The sequence below is a fragment of the Anopheles moucheti genome, chromosome 3 (assembly GCF_943734755.1).
Source record: "Anopheles moucheti chromosome 3, idAnoMoucSN_F20_07, whole genome shotgun sequence".
NCBI classification, from domain to species: Eukaryota; Metazoa; Arthropoda; class Insecta; order Diptera; family Culicidae; genus Anopheles; species Anopheles moucheti.
Genome location: NC_069141.1, coordinates 34546612 through 34573616, shown reverse-complemented (window position 1 = coordinate 34573616; position 27005 = coordinate 34546612). Strand labels below are relative to the sequence as shown.

General features: G+C 45.7%; 2 protein-coding genes across 2 annotated transcripts; both read left to right on the top strand.

Annotated features, from left to right (window-relative positions):
* Nucleotides 1-375: 375 nt before the first annotated feature.
* LOC128302661 (uncharacterized) lies at nucleotides 376-15818 on the top strand. The gene is made up of 5 exons (XM_053039528.1): nucleotides 376-390; nucleotides 839-2067; nucleotides 2920-2963; nucleotides 6683-6891; nucleotides 15252-15818. The coding sequence occupies exons 1-5, from the start codon at nucleotides 376-378 to the stop codon at nucleotides 15816-15818; spliced, it is 2064 nt and encodes a 687-aa protein (XP_052895488.1).
* Nucleotides 15819-22856: 7038 nt separating this feature from the next.
* Nucleotides 22857-25660, top strand: LOC128302660 (hornerin-like). Its single transcript, XM_053039527.1, has 2 exons — nucleotides 22857-22868; nucleotides 23066-25660. Exons 1-2 carry the CDS (start codon nucleotides 22857-22859, stop codon nucleotides 25658-25660), a joined length of 2607 nt encoding a protein of 868 aa, XP_052895487.1.
* The last annotated feature ends 1345 nt before the right edge of the window (nucleotides 25661-27005 follow it).

Genomic DNA, 27005 nt, shown 5'->3' with positions numbered 1-27005 from the left:
TGCATCCCTACCCACCTGCTCACCTCAGCGTGAGTCACTTTCAGTTTCATTTGTAGTCATTGTTGATCCGGTGCCAAACCGGTGTCTGTGGTGCTATACCGCAACGAGCGTCCAACCCGGAATATCCCAATGCAACTGGCAGTGATGATTCGTGAGTGAGATGTTTCTATTAGCATGATAATTGCAGTACAGGAACGATTGTTCTAACGCACCAGAAGCTTGTTTGGGTGTGCCTTGATCGCGTATAAAAACAGGAGAACACAGTTGCATCTGCTCAATTTGTGTTTCGGGATTGATACAGTCGGAGTTACACTCCTTCGATAGTTATAAACGGTGTTGAATAAATAAGAAGTATTACAATACTAAACGATCAAAATGAAGTGTTTTTTGGTGAGTTTAGCATCGCAAGAACCACGCAATAAGGCTATGAAAAACAGCAAACGAACATAATTTACAAAACAAAACCTCCTGAGTGCAGTAAGCAGTTAAGCAACGTACAAATTCAAATATTTGTGTCTTAAATTGAATTCTACATGACACCATGATTGGAGTGCATCATTATTGATAATTGAATTGTTTGAATTTGAAGCAAAGTGCAATCGATTTTATCGCTTTTTGACAGTGTCTTCTGCTCTGCGGTAAATATATTTTCCGCGTTCCAAAGAAACCCACATTGAATTGAAGCGTTGCTTGGAAACGCTTCACGTGAGTTTGCGCAGCACAGTGGTCAGTCAAAGAGTCATGAACACGTTGTTGATTTTTGCATTTTATTCAATTCTCTCGTTTGATTCGGTCAAAATGGTTCTCACGATGCTTTATTTTCTTCATTTCATTGCAGCTCGTTACACTTCTTACTTTGTCGCTTGCAAACGCACATTTATTTAAGAAGAAACTCATCCTCAGCTCCGAATCGGATGGTGGCCATAGTGGTGGTGGAGGAGGTAGTTTTTCCATAGGAGGTGGAAGTTTTGGGCTTTCGTTTGGAAGTGGACTGAATGGAGCAGGAGCGGGAGGTGTCAATGGTCATGGAGGCTCTACTGGAGGAGGTTACGGTGGACCAAGCCACTCAAGCGGAGGATATGCTGGAGATTATGGTGGCGGTGCACCAAGCCATTCGGGTGCTGGTGGAGGCGGTGGGCATCAAATAGCTGGAAGCAGTGCTTTTGCAAGTGCAAGTGCAAGTGCAGGAAGTGGATCCTCAGTTCACGCCGGACAAGGTGATCATTCCAGTTACAGTCCAGCCTATGGAGCCTCATCCGGATACGGACACAATGGTGGTAATGGTGGTGGAGCACATGGAGGAACGTCTGGATACGGACACAATGGTGGTAATGTTGGTGGACCTGTTCTACATGCTCCCTCCGATCATCTTACTCCACCGGTAAGCACCGGCGGTTACCACGGATCTGGTGGAGCCTCTCACAGCTATGCAAACAGTTACGCTAGCGCTGGAGCTAGTGCCGGAGGACACGCTACTGTACCTCAGGGACCAGCTGGAGGCTCTTATCATGGTGGATCACCCCAACAGTCGCATGGGGTGGCCGGTCCAGCTCCTTCAGGCGTACATGGTGGACATGGTGGACATGGTTTCACCAAGCAAATCACAATCACCAAACACGTCGATCACAGTCCTCCGCCACGTCCGATCGTCATCGAAAAACCGATACCAGTACCGGTCGATCGACCTTATCCGGTGTACATCGAGAAGGAGGTACCAGTCACGGTGGTGAAGGAGGTCCCAGTTCCCACAGGAGGAAACAGTGGAGGTAGCTACGGAAGTGGTGCGGGACATGCTGCAGCCAGTGCGAGTGCCAGTGCTAGCGCGCATGCTGGAGCCAGTGCCGGTGGATACGGTGGTAGCTACGGTGGTTCTAACGGAGGTGGACACGGAGGTGCTGGTGGCAATATTGGTGGAGGTTACGGAGGCGGACATAGTGGAAATGCTGGCGGGGGTGGATATGGAGGAGGTAGCCATGGTGGAGGTCATGGTGGCGCATCGTTCACCAAGACGATTACGTTCGAGAAAACCTTCAACAAGCATAAACACCATCTTCATCATCATGGATGGTAAAGTGTGGTAGAATTCCTCATGTTTGACTGTGAGTTTATGATGTCGTATTGGATATTATACCCTTTCACGATAACCAGAAAAGCTTTACTTATGTATTATTCTAAATAAACAGCAATCTGATACTCTTTATAAATGAAGATTGAGTGATTTTTATTTTAAAAATAAATCAATATCACACTTTCATAATTCTTATCCCATTATTTTAACCACAAAACGTTTAATAATAATACGTTTAATAAGTTGATCAAAGAAACATTTATTCTGTGAAATGTATTCCAACATAAACTAAACAGAATGCTGTTATAAAACTCGTCTAGAAAATTATCTCATGAAGCAATTGAACTCAAATTGAAAATTTCCGAATCAATACACACTACATGCACGGATCGTTGTGTGATTTTGATGGCTCCGATGATAGACTCGATGAAGCAAAGCACTTTCAGGTGACCCCGGATGCGAAAACCAGTCGCTGCGCCAAACTTATGAATGAATTCGTCGACGGCAACGAATGGCAAGGTGTTTCCGGTACGATTTCAATTCAGTAGCACACCATTTCCTTCGTCGGTTGCAAGCTTACCCACCGGTTACGGGTAAAAAACAAAAAAAACAGCACACGGCACACATTCACGATCAGGTTTGCCCCAGGCGTCCAGACACCGATTGATACCACTTTTTGCCCCGTGTTTTGGAAATAACCCATGGGAAATGGGTTAACGGGCAAAGGACGCGTACTAGCCGGACGCGATCTATACGAGTTGCTCATGGTTATGAAAGTGAAAACATACGACCCGCCGGGGAAAGCCGATGGAGAACAAGGGGGATTGGTAGGATTATTTTTTCTCCACTAGGTGCGATTTAACGATGACCATCGATGACGATGATAGCTGGGAGTGTACGTGATTGCGTTGGCGCGTGATTTGGATCGTGACATGGCGATCGTGCAAAACGTGGATGCGCGAACCGAACGGAGTTGTTTATGTATTACAAGATCGTCATTTTATTATGAGCTCATAAATAACAAAGCTTCAAAGAGATCGTCTTATGAAGGGTTAATTAACTAGTTACATGTCCATCAATATTAACAGTGTTAATTTGACGTATTGTTTCTTAAGCTTTTGCTTAAAATTGACCTTTTTAAATAAACAAAATCAAAAAATCAACAGAAAAACATTATTGAAAAAAGGTAAAATTTTCTAAATAAGTTGTGAAATGTTAAGGTAAAATTATTCCAATAAAAATTGTTACACATTCCTTTTAAGCTTATGTTTGCTCGCCTGTTTTCCGGTAGCTAACATTCTGTTTTATTGTTGATCGTGCGCCACCGAAACCGTTTCATTTATCATACGCTAACAATCGCGAATTAAGACATCAATCTACAACAACGATTAACCTTTTATGGAGTCACTGTAACTGCCAGTCACAACCACACGTCTGTTTATGGACGTCACTGGTCCAAAAATCGCTGCCACCGTACGTTCGAAGCTATTTGCGGCTGATAAAATATTCGTGATCGTACCACGTTTGGGGTTTGCTTGTTTTTTGTTTGTTTGCTTCGTAGTGACTGAGTTTTCGTTTCACCTTTTTGTGTGTAAAGCGAAAAGACGACGACACAAAACCAAATCTGCATGCCTGAGGGTGATGGTCATCCCTTCTTGCGTGAAATACATACTGCAACACCTCCCCTTTCGTTGCCCTCGCGTGAACTTGATCGATTGGCCAAAGTGGGCGATACATCATAATAATAGGTGTGTAAATTAGGTGAAGATCAACTCACCGATCCCCGGCGAATCCAATCGGACCGTCTCAAGCAACGCCGTAAACAAAAAGACTCTTCTTTTCAACTTGCAGCCTCAATGGAGGCCTTGACGAAAACAAAAAACGGAAAATGAAAATGGTTGATTTTTGATTCGGGGTTTGATTATGCTGTAAAGCAAACAAAAAACAAAACCTTTCCCGCATGAAGCGAAAAGGAAAGCCCAACGAAACGGGAAAGGGAAATGAATAAGAAAATGACTACCATGAAAAAACGGTAAGCCATGGGCACTAGGTGAAGGACGTGCTCCTTTTAAACCGACACAATTAATTAGGGGAATCGAACCAAAAGCAACAAGTGACGAACCCGACTAACAGTGACACCCGTCCGGTACAGCATAAAACTTTAGACCCGTTCGCTAGATTATGTAAGCTGCTGAAAGTGGCCCCAAAAGTGGACAGAGAGAAGGAAAAATAAATAAGAGAAAAATAACCTTAAGCCAGGTGATGATTTGATGTGCACGGCCCGGTAGCATGGTTTCGTACGGGAACGGAACAATGCCCATTGTTTGGTTATTGCTACAAAATTTATGAGTTATTTATTGAGGCGAACAGCAACGCTGCTAGATTAGGAGTATTAGACATAAAATAAATAACTTTATCATTTAGCTAAACACGAATTAGATATTGTCCGGAACACTCATGGCACTCTTGACCAACTTTTGCATCGCATTGGTAGCGATGGAAACCACCGGCATGTAAAGCCGAAGAGCAGCCCCATTTTGATGAAGCGCAAAGCAATACACTTTTGGGTCAACGAGCGCGACCGTTTGGTTCTGCCAGCAGTACACACAACCTCCCAAGCCCTTCACCATACACGTGCATAGGTTATTATTTATCTGTGAAAAACGGCGCCGTCAGGAGTTTGTTTGAGTTTTCGCATTAGATAATCATGGCTTTATAGTTGTTACTGTTGTCGTTGTTGTTGTTTGGCCAGCTCCGATACCCTCTCGTTGCCAAATCGCGATTCCACCCAAGCGCCGGCTTATATCGGCGGGGGTTTTCCTATGTTTCTTCACCGACCGTTCGGTAAAGAAATAGGTTGACCGGTTTCTTTTCTTTAAAGACGGAGGTCTTTACAAGAGTCCAGTGTGGCCCAACAAGTTGACGATGGGATTAAACCCTACCCAGATGGGGTAAGCGGCACAATAGAATCTCGCGATGATAATACGGTGTTGGGTGTTGGGATGGTGACGAGTTTGCAAAATCATCGAACATTCGGCTGGAAATATGGGTTTCATATTAACCAAGGTGTAAAGGAGAGTCTACGAAATTTTTATCAAACCACATTTACAACAACTATTCATCGATCAGGTTTCATCAGGCTAGTGGTCGATTTGAAATTATTTACAAAAAATTCTCACCATTAATCATCTTTACCACATGATTTATTCCTGGCACCAAGTCATGTGCCGCCCGCACGGGACGGAAGGATCGCACACCGTCTGGGAGGTGAAGCGGGAAATGGCGCCAGGGCGCCGAACTACTATCCGCCTTCCATACTCCTCCGCGGTTGGTGCGTAGATTGAAGCAATGGTTGCGTGGACACAGTGACAGATACCGGGTGCGATGTGCCTGGAATTGCACACAGCATAAGTGCGCGTTTAACGTTCCCGGTCGGAATTTCTTCGCAACCAGAATACCCACTCCTCTGCCGTCAATCGGTCGCTTCAGTCGGTCAGTGTGTTATGTAAATTAATTATTGCAATTCCTCCAGTTTTACCCGCTCCACCGCTACGCCGAAACACAGCCAGCACAGCATGTTTTGATGCGATTCTCGCGCTGCATACCAAATGTCAGTAGCCTTGCAACCAGTACGACGGTTTGCAATGCGGCAAAGTTCAGCTGGTAGATGACACATTCTCTCCGCTGCTACCGCTGTTGCAATTGCGAGATCCTCCACCTTTCCAACCGATTCCCCGAAGCTTCCTCTTTCGATGCGACCAGAGAAACTGCGCAGTACCGCCATCGATTGATTGCAACGATGCGGACGCGGCGCGGGTAATGAAAATAAAATTATAAATGAACTTTTCTCAACATTGCCACTGCCTGGGTAAGGTATGGTGAGTATTGCAACGCACAGACTTGGACAAAAAACCCCGGACACAGTCATAGCCTTCCAGCGGAATGCCGATAGAGTGAGGGATAAACTTGCCGCAACATGAGCAAAGCTGTGAAGCCTGCGGAAGATCCATCATGCAGATTGAGTGGCTGATTCATCGTCATCATTATTGCCACCTGCCCGTGCTAATGCCTTTGAGGGTGATGAAGCCTTTGTCACGAGCAAAAAGGGTTTAACGAAAACAAAACGGTGCGAAAACTGCGAGTCAAAAAGATACGAATTTACCGGGAAAAGTGCCGAAATAGTAATTATTTTGATTAGATACGTTGCGTTAACTTTGTGGAATAAAAACAACCAGGCGAGAACTACAAAATGAGCTATAAAAGTGAACAATGTTAGAGTAAGCTTTCCTTCTTGTTTGTTAGTATTTTCATTAATCCATTAAAATTATTTTAAACTGCTTTTTTTTGCTACTAATATGTTAATTAACAAATTGTGTTTACATTAAAAAATTCACAAAAAACGTTAATGAACAACAAATAAACACACCCCAAAAACGTATCGCGCAAAACGATCATTATCAGCTCGAAACCGAGTTCGTCGCTTATCGCAACGTTTAACTTTATTTGCGTTCCATTTTGGTGACGCTTCGGTTTTACCTTCCACTTCGGTACACCCCGGGTCCCGGGCGGCTTTAACGTCGTAGTTTCTTTCCAAACCGTCTCATTATCCGCCAGGCTCATCAGCGATCAGCCACGATAATCACCATCAAGTGCTATTGTTCACGATGCGCATTGCGTTAAATTCGCATGCGACGTTTATAGCGCATTCGACAAACGGAGGTAGCACGGAGGACACGATTCGCAACAGAAAACGTTTCGAAACGATTTTCACACCTAAAGCAAGCATGATTAAATCGGTCGTCGGATTAACGCCAGCCCCGATGGTTACTTGATTAAGTGAAAATTAGCTCAAACTATACGTAAACAAAGTATGGCGTCACCTTTTGCATAGTTTGGTCCATTTGCTTCTACAGGACGGCAGATGATTTCGGTAACATTATTGTTAACAGATAATTATTGCAAACATTACATGGGTAAGAAGATTAAATAGTGTTAAATTGTTTCTTTGGCAATTGGCTTTGACCCATACCCATAAGCTAGATCCAATTAGGAGGAATGACATATTCCCATCTGCAGTGGAAAGACGAAACCGTACACAAGCAGATCGAATTGCTACCGGTTTTTGACACGTCTCATTAGGCGAGTGGAAGTGTTGTTGCAATGCCGGTTATAAATTCATTCATGTTTCACAAACAGCGCTTGTACGTTTGCTACGTACGAACATTAGCATTTGCATACTCGAACCTAACGGTGCTCACGTTAATGTTGTTTTTGAAGGTTTGGAGCAGCGTGCCTTAAACTGCACCGTAAACACAGAACACCTCGTGCGGGCTGGTTAATTCACCAGCAGACCTCTCAATAGCGCATTCAATTCATTATCTACAAGACGAAATTAATCGTACCGCTAGCACACTTCATGTCGGTTAAGAGCAATATCTCACTAAACCAATTTAAATAGTGATTATTTGAGATTTTGAATTACAGATCGTATGATGAGTAAGTCCATATTAAATAACAGGTGGGCTGATTTGCAAAAATATTTTCTTTGTATTCAACATAAATCCCTTCAAGAGCGATACACCGATTATAGCGGTCTTTAAAATTTTTCGATACCCGTTTTGTAGTAGAATTTGTCCTCTGTCTCAAAAAAAAGGTCTCAGTTTCGGCGAACACCTCTTTATCCGACGTAAATTTCTTCTCAAAGTACATCCTTTTGAGATCTAAGAAAACTGGGAGCCAGATCTACGAAATACGGTGCATGGTGAAGCAATTCGGAGCCTAATTCTTGAATTTTTGCCATTGTTTTCACTGATTTGTGGCACGGTGCGTTATCTTAATGAAACAATTTTTTTTTTCTTCAAATGTGGCCGTTTTTTGCGATAGTAGTCGCTGTTAATTGTCTTTCCTTTCTCAAGATAGTCGATGAAGATTATTCCTTGCGAATCCCAATAAACTGACGCCGTATCCTTGCTAACTTGATTGTTGCGTTTTCCCCGCTTTGGGGCAGGTTCATCCAGCTCACTCGGATGACTGTCTATTGGACTTTGGAGTGCAGTGCAGTGGATGAGCCAAGACTCATCCATGGTAACATACTGACGCAAAAACTAGGAATTATTTTGCTCAAAAAAGCTCCAAACACTGCTCCGAATCATCAAATCGTTGTTGTTTTCGGTCAAATGTGAGCTCGCGTGGCAGCCATTTTGCACAGAGCTATCTCATATCCAAATACTCGTGAACGATATGTCCAACACATTCCTTACTTATAGTAAAAGTTTAGTAATAGTTAACTAATTACAGTAAAACTCTAAGATACATCTTCTGTGTCTCCTTCAAAATGTTTTTTCAAACCGTTTTTTATTATCGCTACTCTATTATTTTAGCAATTATTATCGACTCATCCGAGCACGGCAAGGTGCAGATGAAACATCTCCACAATGACACCACAGAAATTTAACTCAAGTTTACAACTAAACTCTCATGCACGAACCCCCCTCCCTGTACTCGGCCTACACTATTTAATTCGTAACGTTTTTCTCTGCCACTGCCGGGGCCCAAGTGAGAGGTCAATCTATTTCAGTGCACTGTTTTTTTTTAGCTCGCAGTTTTACGTTTTCCACCTCATCTTCCATCCCCCGTGTAACGTCTAATGATTTCACCCCGCTGCATACTGGCTATCTGGCCGGTCAGCTGCGTTGCTTCCGTCGGATGTAAATTATATGTTTTCCGCCGCCACAACCACCGGGCTGGGATGCGGTGATACTGGTGGCGATGGTAGTGGTCCCAGAAGGCGAAAAAGACGACGAAGAGAAGGTCGGTGTTGAAGTGCTGCGCCAGCGGACCGTCCGAGAGTGGCGCCTCTCGGGACCAACGACCTTGACAGACGGCGACTACATACTGACCTAGAGAAGTTATGTCCAATTATTTCAGCTGCGACTAAGGCGACGCTCTTGGTACGATGGTCCACCATTTTGAGACCGTTCAACCGAAAGGGAAAATACCAGAAAAAATGCCCCTTTGCAAATGTGAAATTATTTAAATAAAACCACCATCAGCTTGCACGGTTTTTTTTTCGGCGATATCTTTTATTACACCATATCGGCACCTCGCACAATTGTCCTTGAGGCTAAATATTCAATTAAACCATTACAATTTAATGGTAATGATGAGAACTTCCAGCATCCGGATGGCCGGAAATGAAACATTCTGCCGGAAACGAACCGAACGCACTAAAAGCATTTTCCACAAGGCCACCCAACACTGGTTCCTACCGATCCGTAAGCTTTTCCGAGTGATTTTAAACCTCAAGAGTGCAACGAAAGAGTGCGGCCGGTGCGCCGGTGGAAACCGCGCAGCAAAGAAGAACCATAAACTCTGGTACGTCACGGTCTGACGATGCCACCACGGTACCGGGCATTTGGAATGCTAAGTATGGTACCAGTTGAGCAAACTGAAGTTCTACCGTCGAGTGCAACGTAAAACAAATGAGTTACATTAACTAGCCGCCAGCTTGGGGGTTCTGCGGTTGCGATCACCGATCACGACCTATCCTTCGTGGAGTAAAAGCTTCTTTGGGGGGAGGAATCTCCAGCGATGATCATTAGATCCGTGATGATGTAAAGCCGCTGCTAATGAAGGTCTGAATGAGATCTTGGACTAAGCGGCAGTCAGTTCTGAATGGAACGGTATGATTGATAGGGAACGGTCGCGTCAGGCCGTCGGTTATTCGAATCCGAAAGCTGTTTAGTTTAGCTCAGTTGCGGTATTTACGCAATGGCATATTAGCTTTCAAACGAAAATTGTGTATCTGTTTATTTGCATACTTTAAAAGCATGCTAAAAGTCCCTACGTGAAGGAACGATCTGATCGATATGTTGGTGTATTATTAAAGTGTTTAATAATTATCATAAGACAACGCGTTTAATTATCCTTCCATTTTGTCTTTTTTTTTTTGTTCTAGTTTAACCCCCCCGATAGCCTCTCAAAATCCATTGTGATGAAATTAAAAAAAACCGTGTGCACGACCTGCAACCGAACACTATCAACTCGATCGATGTGAATGAGCTAACAAAAATGGGGGACCCTCGAAACCTTGCACCCATTTACGAGCACCCATGACCTGCAGCATAAACCGTTCCAACCGGTGCCACACAAAAAGCCATCATCAAAATTAATAAACCATTCACCAAAGCCGCACCGCCCGACGCCCGATCAGGGCAGGGATTTCGCTCGACGATTATTAGATTCCAATTAACGAATGCTTTCGCTGTCGGGCGTTGCAGGGCGGCGGATGTAGCCCATCAACAGCACCGCAGCCTTTGAACGAAAAGCATCTCCCAGCGCACCTTCCCTGTTAGTAATAATAAACCCACAATGGAGCATCGGAGCATTTTTTGAGTGGCTCCATGCCCAATCAATGCCGGCCTCCATTCGGAGTGTCCGTAGCGACGAGTGACGACCCCAGGTGAGCCAAACCGATCACAGGTTCCCAGTTCAATCGCTTTAACCTCCACCCCGCCACTCTCGAACAGCATCTGCTGCAGTGATGCAGTTGTGTGAGAATTGACCACCCCATTCATCCCCAAAAAAACGTTACGAGCCTGAAAGATGCATATAGAATGGCATTTATGGTTAAACCTTAAGGTACGAGACGGCATAAAAACCTCCATTTCATCGGCTGTCGTACAAAATCGATCTCCCGCGGAAAGACGGTTTGCTGATCGGTGCGATGGTGCGACGATCTTAGCTGCTGGACCAGTGAAGCGTAAAAATTACCCAAGTTATCATAAAACCTCGCGTACGTTGCCGATGGTGCAATGGAATCCGGTGCTCAGAAATTAACCCAAACACGATCGTGCCAGGTCGGGGCAGCTGGATGCCGCGTTGGTTAAGCGGTACGAGGGGGAAGCTAGGAGTGCGTACCGGGCAGCCTTCATGCTCGAAAAGATGGCTTGCAGTCGGTGGGTTAGGTAGCGCGCGGTAACTTTGCATATGAAGCGCGCATAAAAAAAAAACTTATATGCCCAACCATTGCGCAAAACAACGCAACAATTTTCCTAAGAACTCCTTCACCCGAGCTTAGGCCACCAGAAGTTGTGCTCTGAGTTGAAGAACTGACTCAGAGACAGCGCAGGATTGGCTATCGCTTTTATCGATAACGTTTTTTTTTTCGATTTTATGCAACACGTGAGAAAGTTATAATAAAATCTTAATTGATCCCAACTGGCAACTGCAATCCCACGATGCACGCTGCCCAAGAACTGGTCCAAGAGCTGTAAAGTAGCTGGTTAGTACAGGGATTATGTAAATCGAAAGGAAAAACAACTGGTAACAACCGGTGAGCAGCACGTATCCAGTTCCAATTAGGGTTTGGTTTTTGGAACTGTTTGGAAATGCAACAAAAGGGAAAGTGAAGCTGGTTTTGGAGTTCCCAGTGATGGACAGTGGCAGTAACACTAGCGGCATAGTAAACAATACCCCGTTCGAGACAGAATACATGAATTACATTGAAGAGTAATTCTTGATGATTTTCTTTCAAAATGCTGCTCAATCAGTGTGTAAATACTCAACAAGGCTAATTATAACTGAAGCACTTTATTTTATCGATTCCGAATGATCTATTCTGAGATGACTCCTTGACGGCCTTGGGAATTTTTTATCGAGCTCCGAATGAAGAAAACATCAGTTGGAGTTCAGTTTGAATTTATTCATAAAAGTTTAACAAAACCATATGTTTAGTATTCTTGTCATTGCTGGCACATTATGCGAGATATCTCATAAAGATCTATTACATTCAAACGAGACATATTTAATTGGTTTCGGGCTTTTAGTCCTTTACGCAATATTTTAGGCTTAATAAATCTCTTATTTCATGACGATATCTAGCTATTTGGCTATTGTACGGCTGGGAAAACTTTACCAAAAAAAAAACCCTGGTCACAGTGACTAAACTTAAGGGGAGAAGGCTATAAAAATTGGTCTAATGCTATTCTATTGAATCTAATTAACAATGTGGTATATTATTTATGCTATAACCTTTTTACCAGTCTTTACTGGCTAGCCGCGCACACTTTTCCTTATATTTTTCTAATAAGTGTTCAGCATACGGTATGATTGTAATCCTATTTCTATTTATGTGTATGTCATTAGTACTTTGCCATAGGGGTAAATTTAAAATTTGTTTAATAAATTTATTTTGGAATACTTGGAGCTTTTTTAGAATAGTTTTAGCTCTTATTGCCCAAACCGTGAAAACACACAGCAACACTGGTCGAAGGATGGATTTGAAAAGTAGGAGCTTATTTTTAAGTTTAATTTCGATTTTAAATCGAGGAGCTCGAGGTATCTCATAAAGATGTGCAGCCAGTTTACAGGAAATCGCAAGGACAACAAACCACAACAACCTCGCCGAGGATGCTGCCCATATTGCCCAACATCTTCCGAAGGCGTAATTGACTGTACCGATGCGTGCAGCTTATACTATCTCGAATGTCATCTCATCGACCTCATCATCACCAACCCTCGACCATGCATTCGTTCGACTTCGCTTAACGACAAGGTCACCGGCGGAGGAAAACTGTTTCGCATTCAAAACCCGAAGCCGCTCTCAAATGTCTTCATTGCCCTTTCCCGTGAGATATTCAACGGTTGCTACCCTTGCTGGTAGTAAGCTCGCGGAACAACTTACACCGCCTCGACGGTTGCTCCACGAACCCATTTCAACCGCAGGAAAGCCCGTGTGACAATAAACGGTATCAATCGGTCCATTTTCCCAGCACGTTGCGCATGGCCGCCCGCTTAAGTCGGTGCGCATTTAATAAAGCCTCGGTGCCAGATTGAAGCGTTATTGTTTCGCAGCAGATTTTGCGGACCGTGCACGACAAACAAAACCAACAATCGGTACGATGTGACACAAGCCATCATTAAAGCAAATGTGCTAAATGTGCTACCCGAACGAGCCGGTTCCGTGGCGCTTGCGGACGGCACGGTTCAAGCATCGTAATTAATTTTGGACGTTAATTTAGATGTTTCGAACGCAATTTACACGCGCCGTCAAGGGTTTGCCCGGTGGAGCAGGATGTTCGCATGCGTGTAACACCAGTTAACAACTCGCAACCGGTACGAATAACTAACCACCTTGTGGAAAACACCGTGAACACACAACGCGCTTCATACCTTTTGTATGTAGAGTGATATTATGGGCCATTCGGTCTGGTCAAAGATCGATCAGAACTCGTTTGTGATGGACGTTCAAGGTGTGCGATGGCCCCAATTAGTTGCAGTTAAAAGTTTTGTTTAAAATGACATTTTATGTAACCTTTCGGGGTGAGTTTCCCTGCTCCAAAAAGCTGTCGAATCTCAAGCATGGATTTAATATGCACCAAGTGGATTTGGTGCAAATCAACTTATCAATCAATGGAAGCCGCGCCCTAAATGAACGTATTACGTAGTAGGCCGGTTTTGCTATTGAACGGAGCGGCTTTAAGAGTTATTAAAGGATTTCTTGCTAAATAAAATAATTTTGCATTATAGCATTAGATTAACAAACAAATTAACAAAAACGACCGATAATGCAATAAGTCACTAGAGGAAATTATTATTAGTACTGATTCCCATTCGCTTCGAACGGTAATAAAACAAATTGTATCACAAAAAAAACTTTAACTTTACATAAAACATAAAACATAAAACGCAAATCGGTAACAGTTCCCAGCACACATAAAAACAAACCACCCAACCTGACAAACCAATCGATTAAGGCACAATTGAATCTCGTGTTGTAATGGCGACGAATTAAAACTCATTACCATGCGCGTACACGAGGACGAGCATAAAACCGTTTATGCAAAAACCCGCAAACCCGCAACACAACCGGTACCGGGACGGAGCTGTTGGCCACGCACTGTTACCCATACGGAAAACTCAGATCAACTGATTCCGCCCGTTGACGATTCGCAACGTTTCGCATCCCGACACCAGAACCAGTTGCATGGAAACGTGAAACTGAAAGCGATCGACCACGGAACGGGCAACGACCGGGAGGGGTCACACTCATGCCACAAAACACGGTCACAAAACAAACGAATTGGCCTAATTTTACCTCCCCCGGGAGGGGGGGAGCCGGGATGTATTTTCGCATACCGAAGTGAGTGTTTTGTTTCGAATGGCGATTGCGGCAAATCACACCCCTCGTGGGCTCCCACCGTACGCAAGGGTTAGAAACATCTTCACCCCTCGAAACCGGATTGCGAGAATTGAAAAGTGAAAACCAGCTTCTCAATCAGCTGTTCCAGCGATGGCCACAGCGAGCGCACACCGCTCAGCAAATGGGGATAATGTGCTGGGCAACTGAGCCACGCTTATACAAAGAGGATACGTTTTTCAGGGGTCCTCTAGCGGACCACTCGATAAAACGGCCGGTGTCCCCCCTCTTCTCAGCCGATGAGGATTTCCAGTGTTGTGGAGTGGCGCCTCATTAAATGTTCACATGCACACAAAATGGGGTTGTTTAGATGTTAGAGGTATCGAATGCGCGCCAAAAACTCGACCGGGACCCACAATCGGTTTGCGCACACACACGCGGGCCACTCGCTCGCGCACACGGTGGAAACGGAGCCTGCCGATGTGTGTTGGAAGAGGGAGATGAATGCGTTCTAGCGAATGCCCCCGAACGAATGTCCCCCAAAACATTGCACGGTGGGGCGAAGTGCAAGTGATCTTTGGTGGAATAATTTGACGACACGCTGCCACAATTCGCCCTCTCCTTTCCACGCTGCCGAGCGCAGATACGGGGTGGGACGGAGCGAGATGGGGCGACCATTGGGGTGAGCATTGTTTTTCCTTTTTTTTTTTTTTGTTCGGTGGCATCGAGGTGTGGGATCTGGCGACCAGGTATGGCAACCGGATCGAACAACGGTGTCTCGGTGCCAGTATAAATATGGCCAGTTAGTTTTGGGAAATCATCATTCGGTCTTCGCACCAGTTCAGACCCCAGTCTACCAGTTTTACGTGATAAAGGCAGCTGAAAATGAAGGTGCGTTGGGTGGGTGTGTGTGTGTGCGTGATTTTTGTTGTTGTTGTTGTCCAGTGCCAGTGACCGATTTCGGGACGATCTGTGATCTCTTTTAGTGCTGATAAACTAACCAATTCTTTGCGTGCCTTCTCATATATTCCATTCCATCCGTAGGGATTCGTAGTGTTTGCGATGGCCATTGCCCTGGTGGCGAGTGCGGCCGTCGAGAAGAAGGAAGCCGAGGCGGTTCCTGCCAAGGACGGTGAAAAGAAGCAGGAAAAGCGTGGTCTGTGGGAACTCGGGTACGGTTATGAGTCGCACGGTTGGGATTCGCCCAAGCACGGCTGGGAGGAGCCGCATGTGACCACCATCACCAAGAAGGTTCACGTCCCGTACCCGGTCGAGGTGGAGAAGCACGTCCCGTACCCGGTGAAGGTGCCGTACCCGGTTACCGTCGAGAAGCACGTCCCGGTTGTGGTGGAGAAGAAGGTCCCGGTGTACGTCGAGAAGCATGTGCCGGTGCACGTTGACCGTCCGGTTCCCTACCCGGTAAAGGTCCCGGTCAAGGTGGTGCACAAGGAGTACGTCGAGGTGCCAAAGCCCTACCCGGTGCACGTGGAGAAACACGTCCCGGTGATCGTGAAGAAGCCCGTGTACGTCGAGAAGCACGTCCCGGTCGTCGTCAAGTCGCACGGATGGGAACCTCATTCCCACTCGTACTCTGAGTTCCATTCGTGGTAAGCTGGAACTAGCGGAGCTATCGCTATCCACCGGGTGAGATGGTTTTGTCAGACGGTGATAGATGTCCTCTAACTCTGCGACGCATCCCGCTGATAAAAACATGCACCACAACGTCACACACAAAGACACATTACACACAGCAACACTCACACCAGTACCGTTTGATTGTGATCCTCGGTTTGGCAACAACGTTCCTCGCTGTGATGACTCTGCACTGCATCCATCCAACATTTTCCCATTCGAAGATCTCCATCGTCGACCATTCTACAGCGCACCGGCTTCTCAAACTCACCAGCCTACTTGATCTCCTTTCCACATCTCAACGATACATCGCATTCTTTCTGCACACCAAAGCAATCAGAGTTGACTTCCCGATGCTCAAACGGAAGAACAACGGAACTGCGTATTCCCCACCATTTTCAGCGTGTTGTCAACTGTACATAAATTATTTTACCCTGTCTTACGCGTTTGTAAGTACACATGTAAAAAAAAATGCAGAAACAGATGAGACATGAAAAAATGTAATAAAAAATATAAAAAATATCAACCAGAGGTTCATTTTGTTGCCGTTGTACCGAAAGAAGTATCTGCTCTAGCCTGCGCTGGTCTTATTATTTAAGTGTGAGCGACTCTACTCACAAGCTGTCAAACGTTAGGGCAAGGTCACGGACTAAGATTGCCAATCATTTTACAGCCAAATAAGAAGAAAATGTCATAAGAACTAATCTTGGCACAAGCTTACAAGAAGCACAAGAAGTTTACCTGTCTGAATTACACCTCATGCCGGCCGACGAATCATTCCTTCTAGACACCTCGCACTACGCTATGTATTATGCTAATTATGCGCTCCGATCAAACAGTTGACCTACTTTAACTTCACCCAACCGCTCATCGGATGACCCCTGGCCATTAGCAAAACCCTCGCTATGATCGAAGCTTAAAAGGTGAAAAACGATGTCAAATCGACAGCACAATGCAAAAACCGACCTTCTCCCACAGAGAACCCATCATCTGGAGCATCTGATGGATGTCTTCCGATGACCATCGGTGTCTTTATGGTCGTATGCGTCGTCGCATACGCTCATGACGCTACCAGCAGCCTCGCTTGCACAATGGCGCACGGGAAACCGATGGGCCAGCGGGCCGAGGTCAAGGTACGCGTCGGATGATGGATTTTGAAAGTGTAAAACGAAGACCTTTGCATCAATTATGGCAGTGCTACCGTTTGTTGGAGTCGTTCGATTCGGTGTGCGTTATGCAATTTATGCTGCTTAGAAGGGCTCTCGAGATCGGTTACAGCACAGCAGGAGCATCCTGATGAGGTGATCTTATACTGTGCGAAGATGATGGGTGTTGTGGGTGCTTGAAGAACAGTAGCTGAAGTAGATATTGTTAAATTTTTTGTCTCAGGATAACTTAAAGCTATTAAATTATAACAGAATTCGATAAATAATTTATGCATCAAACAACTTAAGCAACTAAAGTTATTAAGTATTTTTAGCTTTACTTCAAAATATGAAAATACAACTTCCCATGTTAACCATTATGCTCCTAAGGTTTTATTGTAGTAAGTTGAAAATATCTTAATTTACCTGAACAATATCAACTTAATTGGTTTATTTTTTACAAAGTTTCATAGTTTTACAGTTGCGATCTACGAGTTGAAAAAATTTTACCGCTCTGCTTGTGCCATAAATAATTTATAGCACGGGTGTGCATCTTATTGCATACATTTAGGCGCATATCGGCATTAGTGCGATCAACCGTTGCCGTTGTTTTGCCTGCCGATTCATTTTCCAGCAAATTTAATTACATTTTAATATTAGAAACATTAATTTTGTTGAAAATTTACTTTAATTATCGAAAGAAGCGTAAAAATACCAATTATTAATGAGCTTCGTAACGCAATAAGAAGAAATCGATCCTGCATTTAGTATTATTGAACGATATTATAAAGAATTTACACAGCCAATAAGTCGTCGTAAATCCACAAAATGTCGTTATCAACAGTTTCTTTGCCATCATAAATCCACAATTTGGCGATGCAAACTCAAAAATGGCGTTCAGAACTATGAATCGATCACCGTAACTACCTTATTCGGCCGTATCATTTTCTTTAGATTCTGGCCTATCAAATTGGCATCGAAGAATCCACATGTTTTTCTGAGAAATAATCGTTGTGATTTAGGTTTAATTTAGAAAAGTTTTATTTTTAAAGTTAAAAACTACAAACTACCATTTACTATGCAAAGAATAACTAGCGTATTGTTTTCGTATTTGTTTCGAATTTTGAATTCTCTAGCATACATGAATTTGATAAAGTTTGATGTTTGTTGAAAAACAATTAAAAAAATAATTTTGTAATATTAACAATTAAACATATAATTTTTAATAAAGCATTTCTTCAGGTAGACCAAATAAGTTATTTACAGTTTAATGTTTAATGTTTATTAATTCATTCGTCCACCGAGAACGGTTTAACGAGGATCATTGTTTAGAATTACAATAAACGCAAAGTTACCAAGTTACCGATTTTAAGTTGTCAACGCCATTGTTAGATTGACGATGCCGAATTGTGGGTTTACGGTGACAAAATGACTGTTGATGACGACTTTTACTGAATTTACGATGGCCCCATGGTTGTGTAATTCCTGTAAATTCGAATTCGAGTTACACGAATTTCTCTAGCACGCATAATTCGCATAACTCGGGAAAAGACTTAAGTTTAAATCGTTTGCAAGCTAATCATTTGCAGCACTATTGGTACACTTACCCTCATAGCTGTACTACTCACGAAAAAAACCCTGCAAAGCCATGCATTTTCCAGTTTTTCACAGGCTAACACAGTCCTAACAAAGCAAACGCCCACCAAACGATCAATAAAGGTGTATGATTCATTAAGTGTTTTTTTCTTTGTCTTGGTGCCACAGTAAAAATCCACTCGTTTACACTGGGCACTATCATTAAATGGCATCGACAGATACTAACAACCATAACTAAACGGCGACTTATGGGCTAACACTTACCCCGCCACAGCGCTCTCGCTCGCTGCTCTTTAAAATCAGATAAAAAGTTTTATACATCCTATTAGCCACAGTGATTACCAGCGCCTGACGGTACAGATCTTGACGGATAACTTGTAATTAGTGCGCTCGAATGCTTGTATGATCTATTGCGTCAGTCGTGGATGGAAAAATCGCACCATAACTATCGGAACGATAATAATTAAGCGATTTGTACGTAGTTATCATATCCATTACGGTAAAACATCTTATCATTTTGAAAATCTTTCTGTTGGGAGATGGTCAATAATTCTACTCAACGTATTTTTAAGTTCATGAACCCAAAATATCGGATAGTGATTGAGGTTTTGATTATGGAAAGGAAATTATCACGTACATTATTTAGCATTCTCAGTGATTGATATCGCTGCAAATCGTATCCTGCATACCACTTCCTTAATATCGGTCCAACATTTCTAGGCACCGGCACCAAACACCATGCTTTATCGTGCAATCAAAAATAACTTTGTCACACGATGGATATTGCATAATTGAAAATTATTTCCATCCAACCGGTCGGTTCAAAGCACATCTCGCATCCATCCAAGCACCCTGGCGACAGACATGCGGAAGTACTTTACTGGCAAATAAAACTCTTGCACCGGTCCATCCACCATCCACAGCCGAAACCGAGCAGGAAACCTGACGGGACGAACATCCTTTGATCTTCGACCAGCACTGAACACTTTGTACGTGCGTGAAGCCCACCAATTATTACTCGATCGAAGAAAGGCAGTAGGGAAACGATTAGGGCCCTCCCTATCATATCATATGCATACGGGTGATACACTTTCGAACCGGTTCACACGATGTGAGTGCTGTCTGATGCGAGCATCTTGGGTGCGTACGGGGTGTAATTAAGTTTAAGCGTTGCTGCTCAAGCCTCAAGAGCACCATACCAGTGCACACTTACACTGCGATCGTCCTGACCTCCGAAGGTGGGACCGCCCCGGGTGAAGGAATCGGTAATCGGAAAATCACCCGAGTGTTTCCTCTTTAGGGGTGATATAAGTCGTGCCTCGGCACACTCGAACCATACCGGGACCAAACAGGTAGAAAAGTTTTCCACAACCTCCTCCCCCCCTATAGCACACGCAAGACAGAGTGCGTGCGTTTGTTTGCTGCTCTCGTAACGTTTGCAAGCGGCTAAAGGGCCAAGGGACTCCATCCATAATGCAAAGGAGGAAGTTTTTCCTCACTCACTTTTCTGCATTTCCCTTGCCCGACTAGCCTAACGTGCAAGTGGCCCAGATTTCTTTCATTTCCCACTCTCGCCTTTTCTGCGTGTCTTCGGGATTTATTTAGTGGCAGAAATCAACACCTACGCGCTGAGCCCTTCGCCACCGATAGCTGTTGCCCCGAGTAGCGGCAACAGCGGGGCAAACGGAAGGATGCCTTTTTGGGCATGTGCGTTCGAGTGTGTCGGTTGTCGGTATTGCACGGCATTAGCGTACTGTCTCGTTTCGCATACGCGTGTACGTTGCCGCGAGTAAATGCGATTAATTTGTGGAAAAAATGTTGACTTGCCGATGAAAACGCAATTGCAGCGCAAAGCCATGGCTGACAATGGCAACAATATGGAAGCAGCTTGTTGTGATTAATGTGTGCATTTGTTACAGTTTAAATGGTCGATTTACAGATGATTAGTAAATGGAACATTCTTTTTCCTTGATATGCATTTCTTTTTATTTTACAGTGTGATTTCAAACATTGACGTCGATTTAACGCAAACATAATTAATTAGTGCCCATTAAACCCATTTAGTTTAAGGGATACTCTTTTTTACATTAATCAACATATAAAAACAATCCAGATAAATGAAATAATTTACATAAATAATGAAAAGGTAGTTCAAGTGTTAAACAAACAAATAAAAGAACGAATTTTATAATAAGTTACCCAGTGAATTCTCGCAAAAAAAAAATAATACGAAGATCCAGATGATAATAAACGAGGAACAGCACAATGGAATCATAGAACAAATTGATAATAATCCACAAAAAATAGTAGAAAAAAAATCTAAATAATGAAATTAAATTGACAAAATCGAAAAGAATAGGATTATTTTTTTTATTTACTCAGGAACGGCCAGGCCGTATTGCTAAAAGAATAGGATTATAATAAGGAGAAAATAAATATAATTAACTGGATGAAAAAGTTGGTTACGGAAAGAGACTTAAAAAGGAATTCAAAACTGAAGGATAATACTAGCTTGAATATATGCTGGAAAAGAAATTAACTTGAAGAAGGACGCAATTACAACATACGGTAGGTAGACTTCGATAGTGTGAGAGATACTGGAATTGACCGTTCAGACATTCGCAATATCTTCACCGGAAGGGAACTCTCTCTGGGTATCTCCACAACTCCCTTCACCTTTGTTATGGTTTATGCCTAAACCAATACCTCGGAAAAAAAACTCTTGGGCAGGGTGAGCGAATGCGCAGCAATTTTTCCAAAGATTCAATCAGCTTTTGGAGCCAAATTCTTCATTTTGGAACTCCAGACACCCTGATCGGCTGGAGGCCCGGTGGCATGATGGTAGTTGCATCGGTCTTCACACGAATTCCAACACTGATTATCCAACTACGGGTAAGTGAAGTCACAAAAAGCCAGAAATAGCAGACCTAGACCTCTTGAGGATTTTGTGCCGATTCAGAAGAAGAAGACAGCTTGGGAAGTCCTCGAAGTTCTCAGACTGAAGTCTGTATCCACGATGAGCTTTTCATCCGTTGACCAGTACCTAGGAGGAGGTCTCCTTCCAAAAGCGGCTACATGAGCTGTCTGTACAAAGGTTAATTACCGGAAGCGTTGTAAGTTCAAATATGACTTGACTTATTCGCCGACTTACAGGCTGAACACAAACTTGTCAGATGGTTATCTTCATATAAAAAGCATATTCAACCACAGCACCAACCAGCAACAACCAGTCGGAAAAGAACAATCCCGAAAACCATTTTCCGATTCGATTCGAGCAAATTGCGGTAGAAAATTGGAATTGATAGCCACATAACTCCGACTCCGGCGGCATCGATGTTTGGTCCGTGTTGTTCGCCTCGATTCAGGCTCACCCATCAAAGTCAGGCGCGCGCGCGTGCCTACCATCCACAGGACCACAGTTCCGCGTAAAACTTATCGTTCCATTGCGTAATTCGGACAATTTCCAGCACCCTTCGCCGATTGCACGCCAAAAAGCTGGCGGCTGGCACTTTGTCCGTTGGCCTTTCCTTTCGGTTTTAGCGGTGCAGTGGCCATTGGTGGACGTAGTTCTTCGGCTTTGATGCACTGTTTCGCGGCTAACCCCTGCGCGACGCAGTAGGTGGACGAACGGGTGGCGTGTCTTCACCCCCGGGAGGCTTCCGTTGCATTCTTGCTTCCTTTGCAGCGCGGCAGCGTGGGGCCGCCACCTTAGGGCTTAGCGTGTTTGTTGGGCTATGTGCGAACGCGATGCGCTCTACACGCTTGCGCTTCCTGGCCACTGGTGAGTCGGTAAACAGTTGTTCTGTTTTTTTCGTACGCCAACCGTTGCTACTACCGTTTGCTTGTGACGGAATGGCCCCGGCCCATTGGGGCAATGGAAAATGGGATGCAATGGAAATGGTGGAAAAGCGGTGCATTGTTTGGACCGTTGCGCAAATAGTATAAAAGAAAGTAGCACCAGCCGGCCATTAGACAGTGTGCAGTGCGATATCCGTTCGAGCAGGTCCTATTGTCTCGACCGAGGCTCGTGTGGTGCGTGAAACCGATCCGAAGGCTTGGCTTGGCCAAAGTGACAGCTGCCGTGTAGGTGAAAGTGTGAACAATTCTTCATTGCACTCAGACCTCTAGCGAGAACGCTAGTAGCTCCATGAACTGACCGAAGACGCCAGTCACGCCCAGAACAGCAAGCAGCGAACCCGATCTCCATCTCGGTGACGTGATTTGGACGGGTTTTTGTCGTACAAGCAGTTCCACGTTCAGAACCGCCAAACACAAAATGAATAAGCTTGTAAGTTGTGCTCTAGTGTGATTGTGCTTTCAGTGTGTGTGTGTTTTGTGTGTTGTTTTTTTTTGTGACAATTCTTATCAGTGCCAATTGGTTGACCTTCAGTTTTACTAATTCTTTCTCTCTTTTTCTGCTCTCTGTTCGATTCTAATTGTTGCTAATGCGCGATCGCCTCTACCAACCCACTTCCGGGTGTGCAGGTGTTCGTGGTACTGTGTGCGCTGCTGGTTGGCGGGGCGCTGGGTGAAGCGGCGCTCGGCAACTATTACAAGGATGTCGTGCGGGAGCAGCATAAACTGATCAATGAGATGAATCAAAACTTTACCGAGCTGGAAAAGGCCAGCGAAAAGCTGATCGATCTGGGTGTCTACGTCGGCAAGTACAAGCTGCCACCGAAGACGGTCAAGATCACGAAAACGGTGGCGGTGAAGGTGCCAGTACCGTTCCCGGTGAAGGTACCGGAACCGGTTCCGGTCCCGGTGCCGGTGAGCAAACCTGTCCCGGTACCCGTCCCGACGCTGGTCGCCGTACCGGTCGAGAGTACTGTCGCCACCGTGGCGGCGGTTACTGTGGCCGGTAGCACCAGCGGCCCAAGCCCGTCGCCGGTGCCCGCGGATGCTGACCCAGCGTCGTCACAGGCGCACGCGAGCACGGTGCAGGTCCAAGAGTACGTACAATCGTTTCCAATACACTCTGTATACGACGCTGGCGACGATTACAATCCCATGGAAGGAAACCGTCTCGCACTAGCGGAACACACTGCATCCCCTACTGAGAGCACGTTCAGTAAACCAAGTCCTTCTTCACTTCAACAGTTGGAAGAATATCAGCACCAGTACGCCCAGCACCACCAGCGCCACACCGGGCAGCATTCGCAGCAGCAGAAGCATCGCCAGCATCAAAAGCCAACGCAAACGGGACCGCATCCGGGCGCGGAACACTACTACCACGGGGGACACGGGGGCGGCGGGGTCGGCGGGGGGCAACGACAGTACTATGTCGGTGGTGCTCAAGTTCAAACCGGTGCGCATTCGGCTGCAAAGTTCCGACCTGAGTCTCATGCGCTCCAATCGGCGGCCGAGTCGTATGACTTCGGGGACGGCGCTAACCAATTCCACACGTCCGCGTTCGCCCGTGCCACGGATACGCCCTATTCCACTGCGGCAGGCATCTCCGGAGGCAAATCTGCACCGTCTGCGCCGTCGGCCATCGGTGAAGGCTACCGCTTTGCCAGTGAGCAGCAGCAGTTCCAGCGAGGACAGCACGGAGGAGCTTCCTTCGAGTCTCAGCAATACGGTCGAGGAGGATCAGGATCAGGATCCGGAGGAGGAGGTGCAGGAGCAGGAGGACGAGGAGGAGCGGGAGAATCGAGCGGTGGAAGAAACGTCGGAGCAGATATCGGAGGAATCGGAGGAAGTGACCCGGAAGCCGGTGCGCACTCGTACGCCAAGTTCGGCGAAGCTGCGGCAATCCAAGCGGACAACGAAGCGACCCCGGTACCGCGATTCCAAAGTGAAGGCGAAACGAGACTCCAGGCGGGATTCGAAGCGGGATTCCAAGAAGGGCTACAAACGACACACCAAGCAGGACTCGAAGCGGGACTCGAAGCGGGATTCCAAGCGGGGCTCCAAGCGGACCAAGGTGCCGAAAAAGGCGCGCAACATCATGGAGCCGGTGCCAAAACGAAAGAAGTTAACGATCTCACCCCACGCCCGTTCCAAGTTGTTCGCGAATCGTACCCCCGGTACGAGAAGCCCGATTTCGGTCGCTACCACACCGATGCCAGTGGTCACCACCACCGCGACACCGATCGTCCACAGCAAGGCAGTGTCCGTGGAGGAGGCGGCGGCAGCGTCCTCGCCGAAGGCTACAGTCACCCGGCTTTTGCCAAGTCGAACCGACCTGGTGCAGCAGCCGCCGGAGCTTTACCCACCGCCACAACACACGGTTACCCGGTATCGGGGGATCGGACCGTTTACCCGCAGATATCCACCGCGGGCTACCATCATTCGCATCCATATCCAGCGGACCTTCCAGGGGAAGCGCATAAAGATCTTCGTCATCAAGCCAACACCGCCGGGGACCCCTTCCCTTTCTACCACGCCACCAAACACGATCCCCTTCTTGCTGGGCCAGCCCTCAAACCGTATCACGCAGACGCTGCTGCCGGCGGACCATCCTATCAGCTACAGCAACAGTACGGCGAACACAAGGAGTCCCCGGCGCGCGGTTCATCCGCGCAGACCGTACACGAGTTTCACCACGCCGGTGGCTACCACGCCTTTACCGAGCACCACCACCACCACGGCCAGCACGAGCAGTTTGGCCAGAAGCACAAGGGAGGCTACGGATCCTCCGCCAAGCCCACCGTCTACAGTGTCCCCAGTGACGCACACCTCTACCCTAGCTACAACGACCACGACCACCACCACGGAAGCGGCAACAACGGTGCAGCCCCCAGTCACGACCACGCCGGAACAGGCGGAAAGTTCCACTATCACTTCCACAACATCCACCCGGTCGGAGACGGTGGTGCCGGAAGTGGAAGTAACGACCACCACGAGCCCGCTGCCAGCGAGCACCAGTACGCCGTCCACACCGGGCTCGGCCAGTACGGTGGTGTTGCCGGACCGGACGGAAGTCTCGTAACCTCGTACGATCCACCTGCCAGCGGCAGCACCTTTCACCTTCACGACGACGGTACGGGTGACATGTTTGCCGGTGCTTCCACCGTGCATGAGCAACAACACCGTGCACCGTACGAGGAATCTTCGCCGTACGGTCACGCGCATTGATCTCCGCAACGCGAAGCTTTGGAGCCCGCAACCACGCGGAAACATTGATCGAGGACACTGACGAGGTGTAAAGCCTTCCGGACAGCAGGCAGAGGATTGCTTCAGTTATTTATTTGTTCTCAACCGTGGACCAAACCAGGAAATTCCTTCGAACACTTCAGGTACTGAGGTGTACTAGCCCCTTTTTTGTAATACTAATTCCTACACACCCACAATTCGTGCTCAGTGACGCGCGATTGCGTACAGCATGTTTTGCATTTTCCAATTTCCCCACCATCCCCATGCGCTTTCCCCGTCCTCTGCCCTTCCGGTAAAGCCTTTGCGAATTCCCACCCCGGCTTACAACACAGTGCCGCCATCTATCGGAGAGTATCTTCCTGGCTTGTACAGGAAAAACCGCCATCATCGCCGCCCATTTGGCATGGCTAACATGATTGTAAGCAGTGGAAGAAACCAGAAACCAAACAAGCTTATCAACAGCTGCATTGAGGTGGATCAAATGTTTTTCCGCGTGGCATATGTGTGGAACCAGCAGCTAGTCGACGTTGTATTTCCTTCGTGTTTTGTTTTGTTACCATTTGTGTTTTTCTCATTTTGTTGTGTTATTACTTTCCCTGCCACGAAACCCCGATACCATCCCCGTACCAGTGCGCACGTGTCGTACCGTGTTTTGTGTTGTTGATTAGTGGTTTAAGAATGTAACGTTCGCATAGCTTGTGGGTTGGACTGGCAACGCCTGCGAGCTTCCACTTCACTAGTTCGCGTTTTTTGCGCTACGTTTATTACCTTTTACTAAATATAAGGTAGCACCGCGCCAGGGTTGTTGAAAATCCGGGTGCAGTACCAGCTGAATAAATGTGTAAGTTGAAACTGAAGCTTGTTTGTATGTTTTGTTTGATCGAGTTTTGCTTCCGAAACGGTACATGTTGGGAACCACCCTGTGTTGTAACGCTGTCACTCTCGATGACAGTTACAAACTGTCATTGTAGTAGTAAGAGCGCGGGAAAAACCAGAACGAAACGAAAGCGTCCGCGATCCGACCGATCGGATAAAAACGTTTTTACTGTTGTATTTTAATTTTGTTTTGAGTAAATAAAAGAATAATTGATTAAAAAAAAATAACAAATAAAATAATAAGTCCGTAACAAAGCACTCAAAAATAAGCATAACAAAGATGACACCCTGGATTTAACATCCGGAAAGAGTTCTTTCGTGGAGCTGCAACTCGTTAGACAAGGAAGTGATACTAACACCATGATCAAAATAGGATGTCTGGTAACAAATTACTTTCTTTATTGAACACTGTTCTGCAAATTTAACTGCTGTTAACATTGCGAGTTGTTGA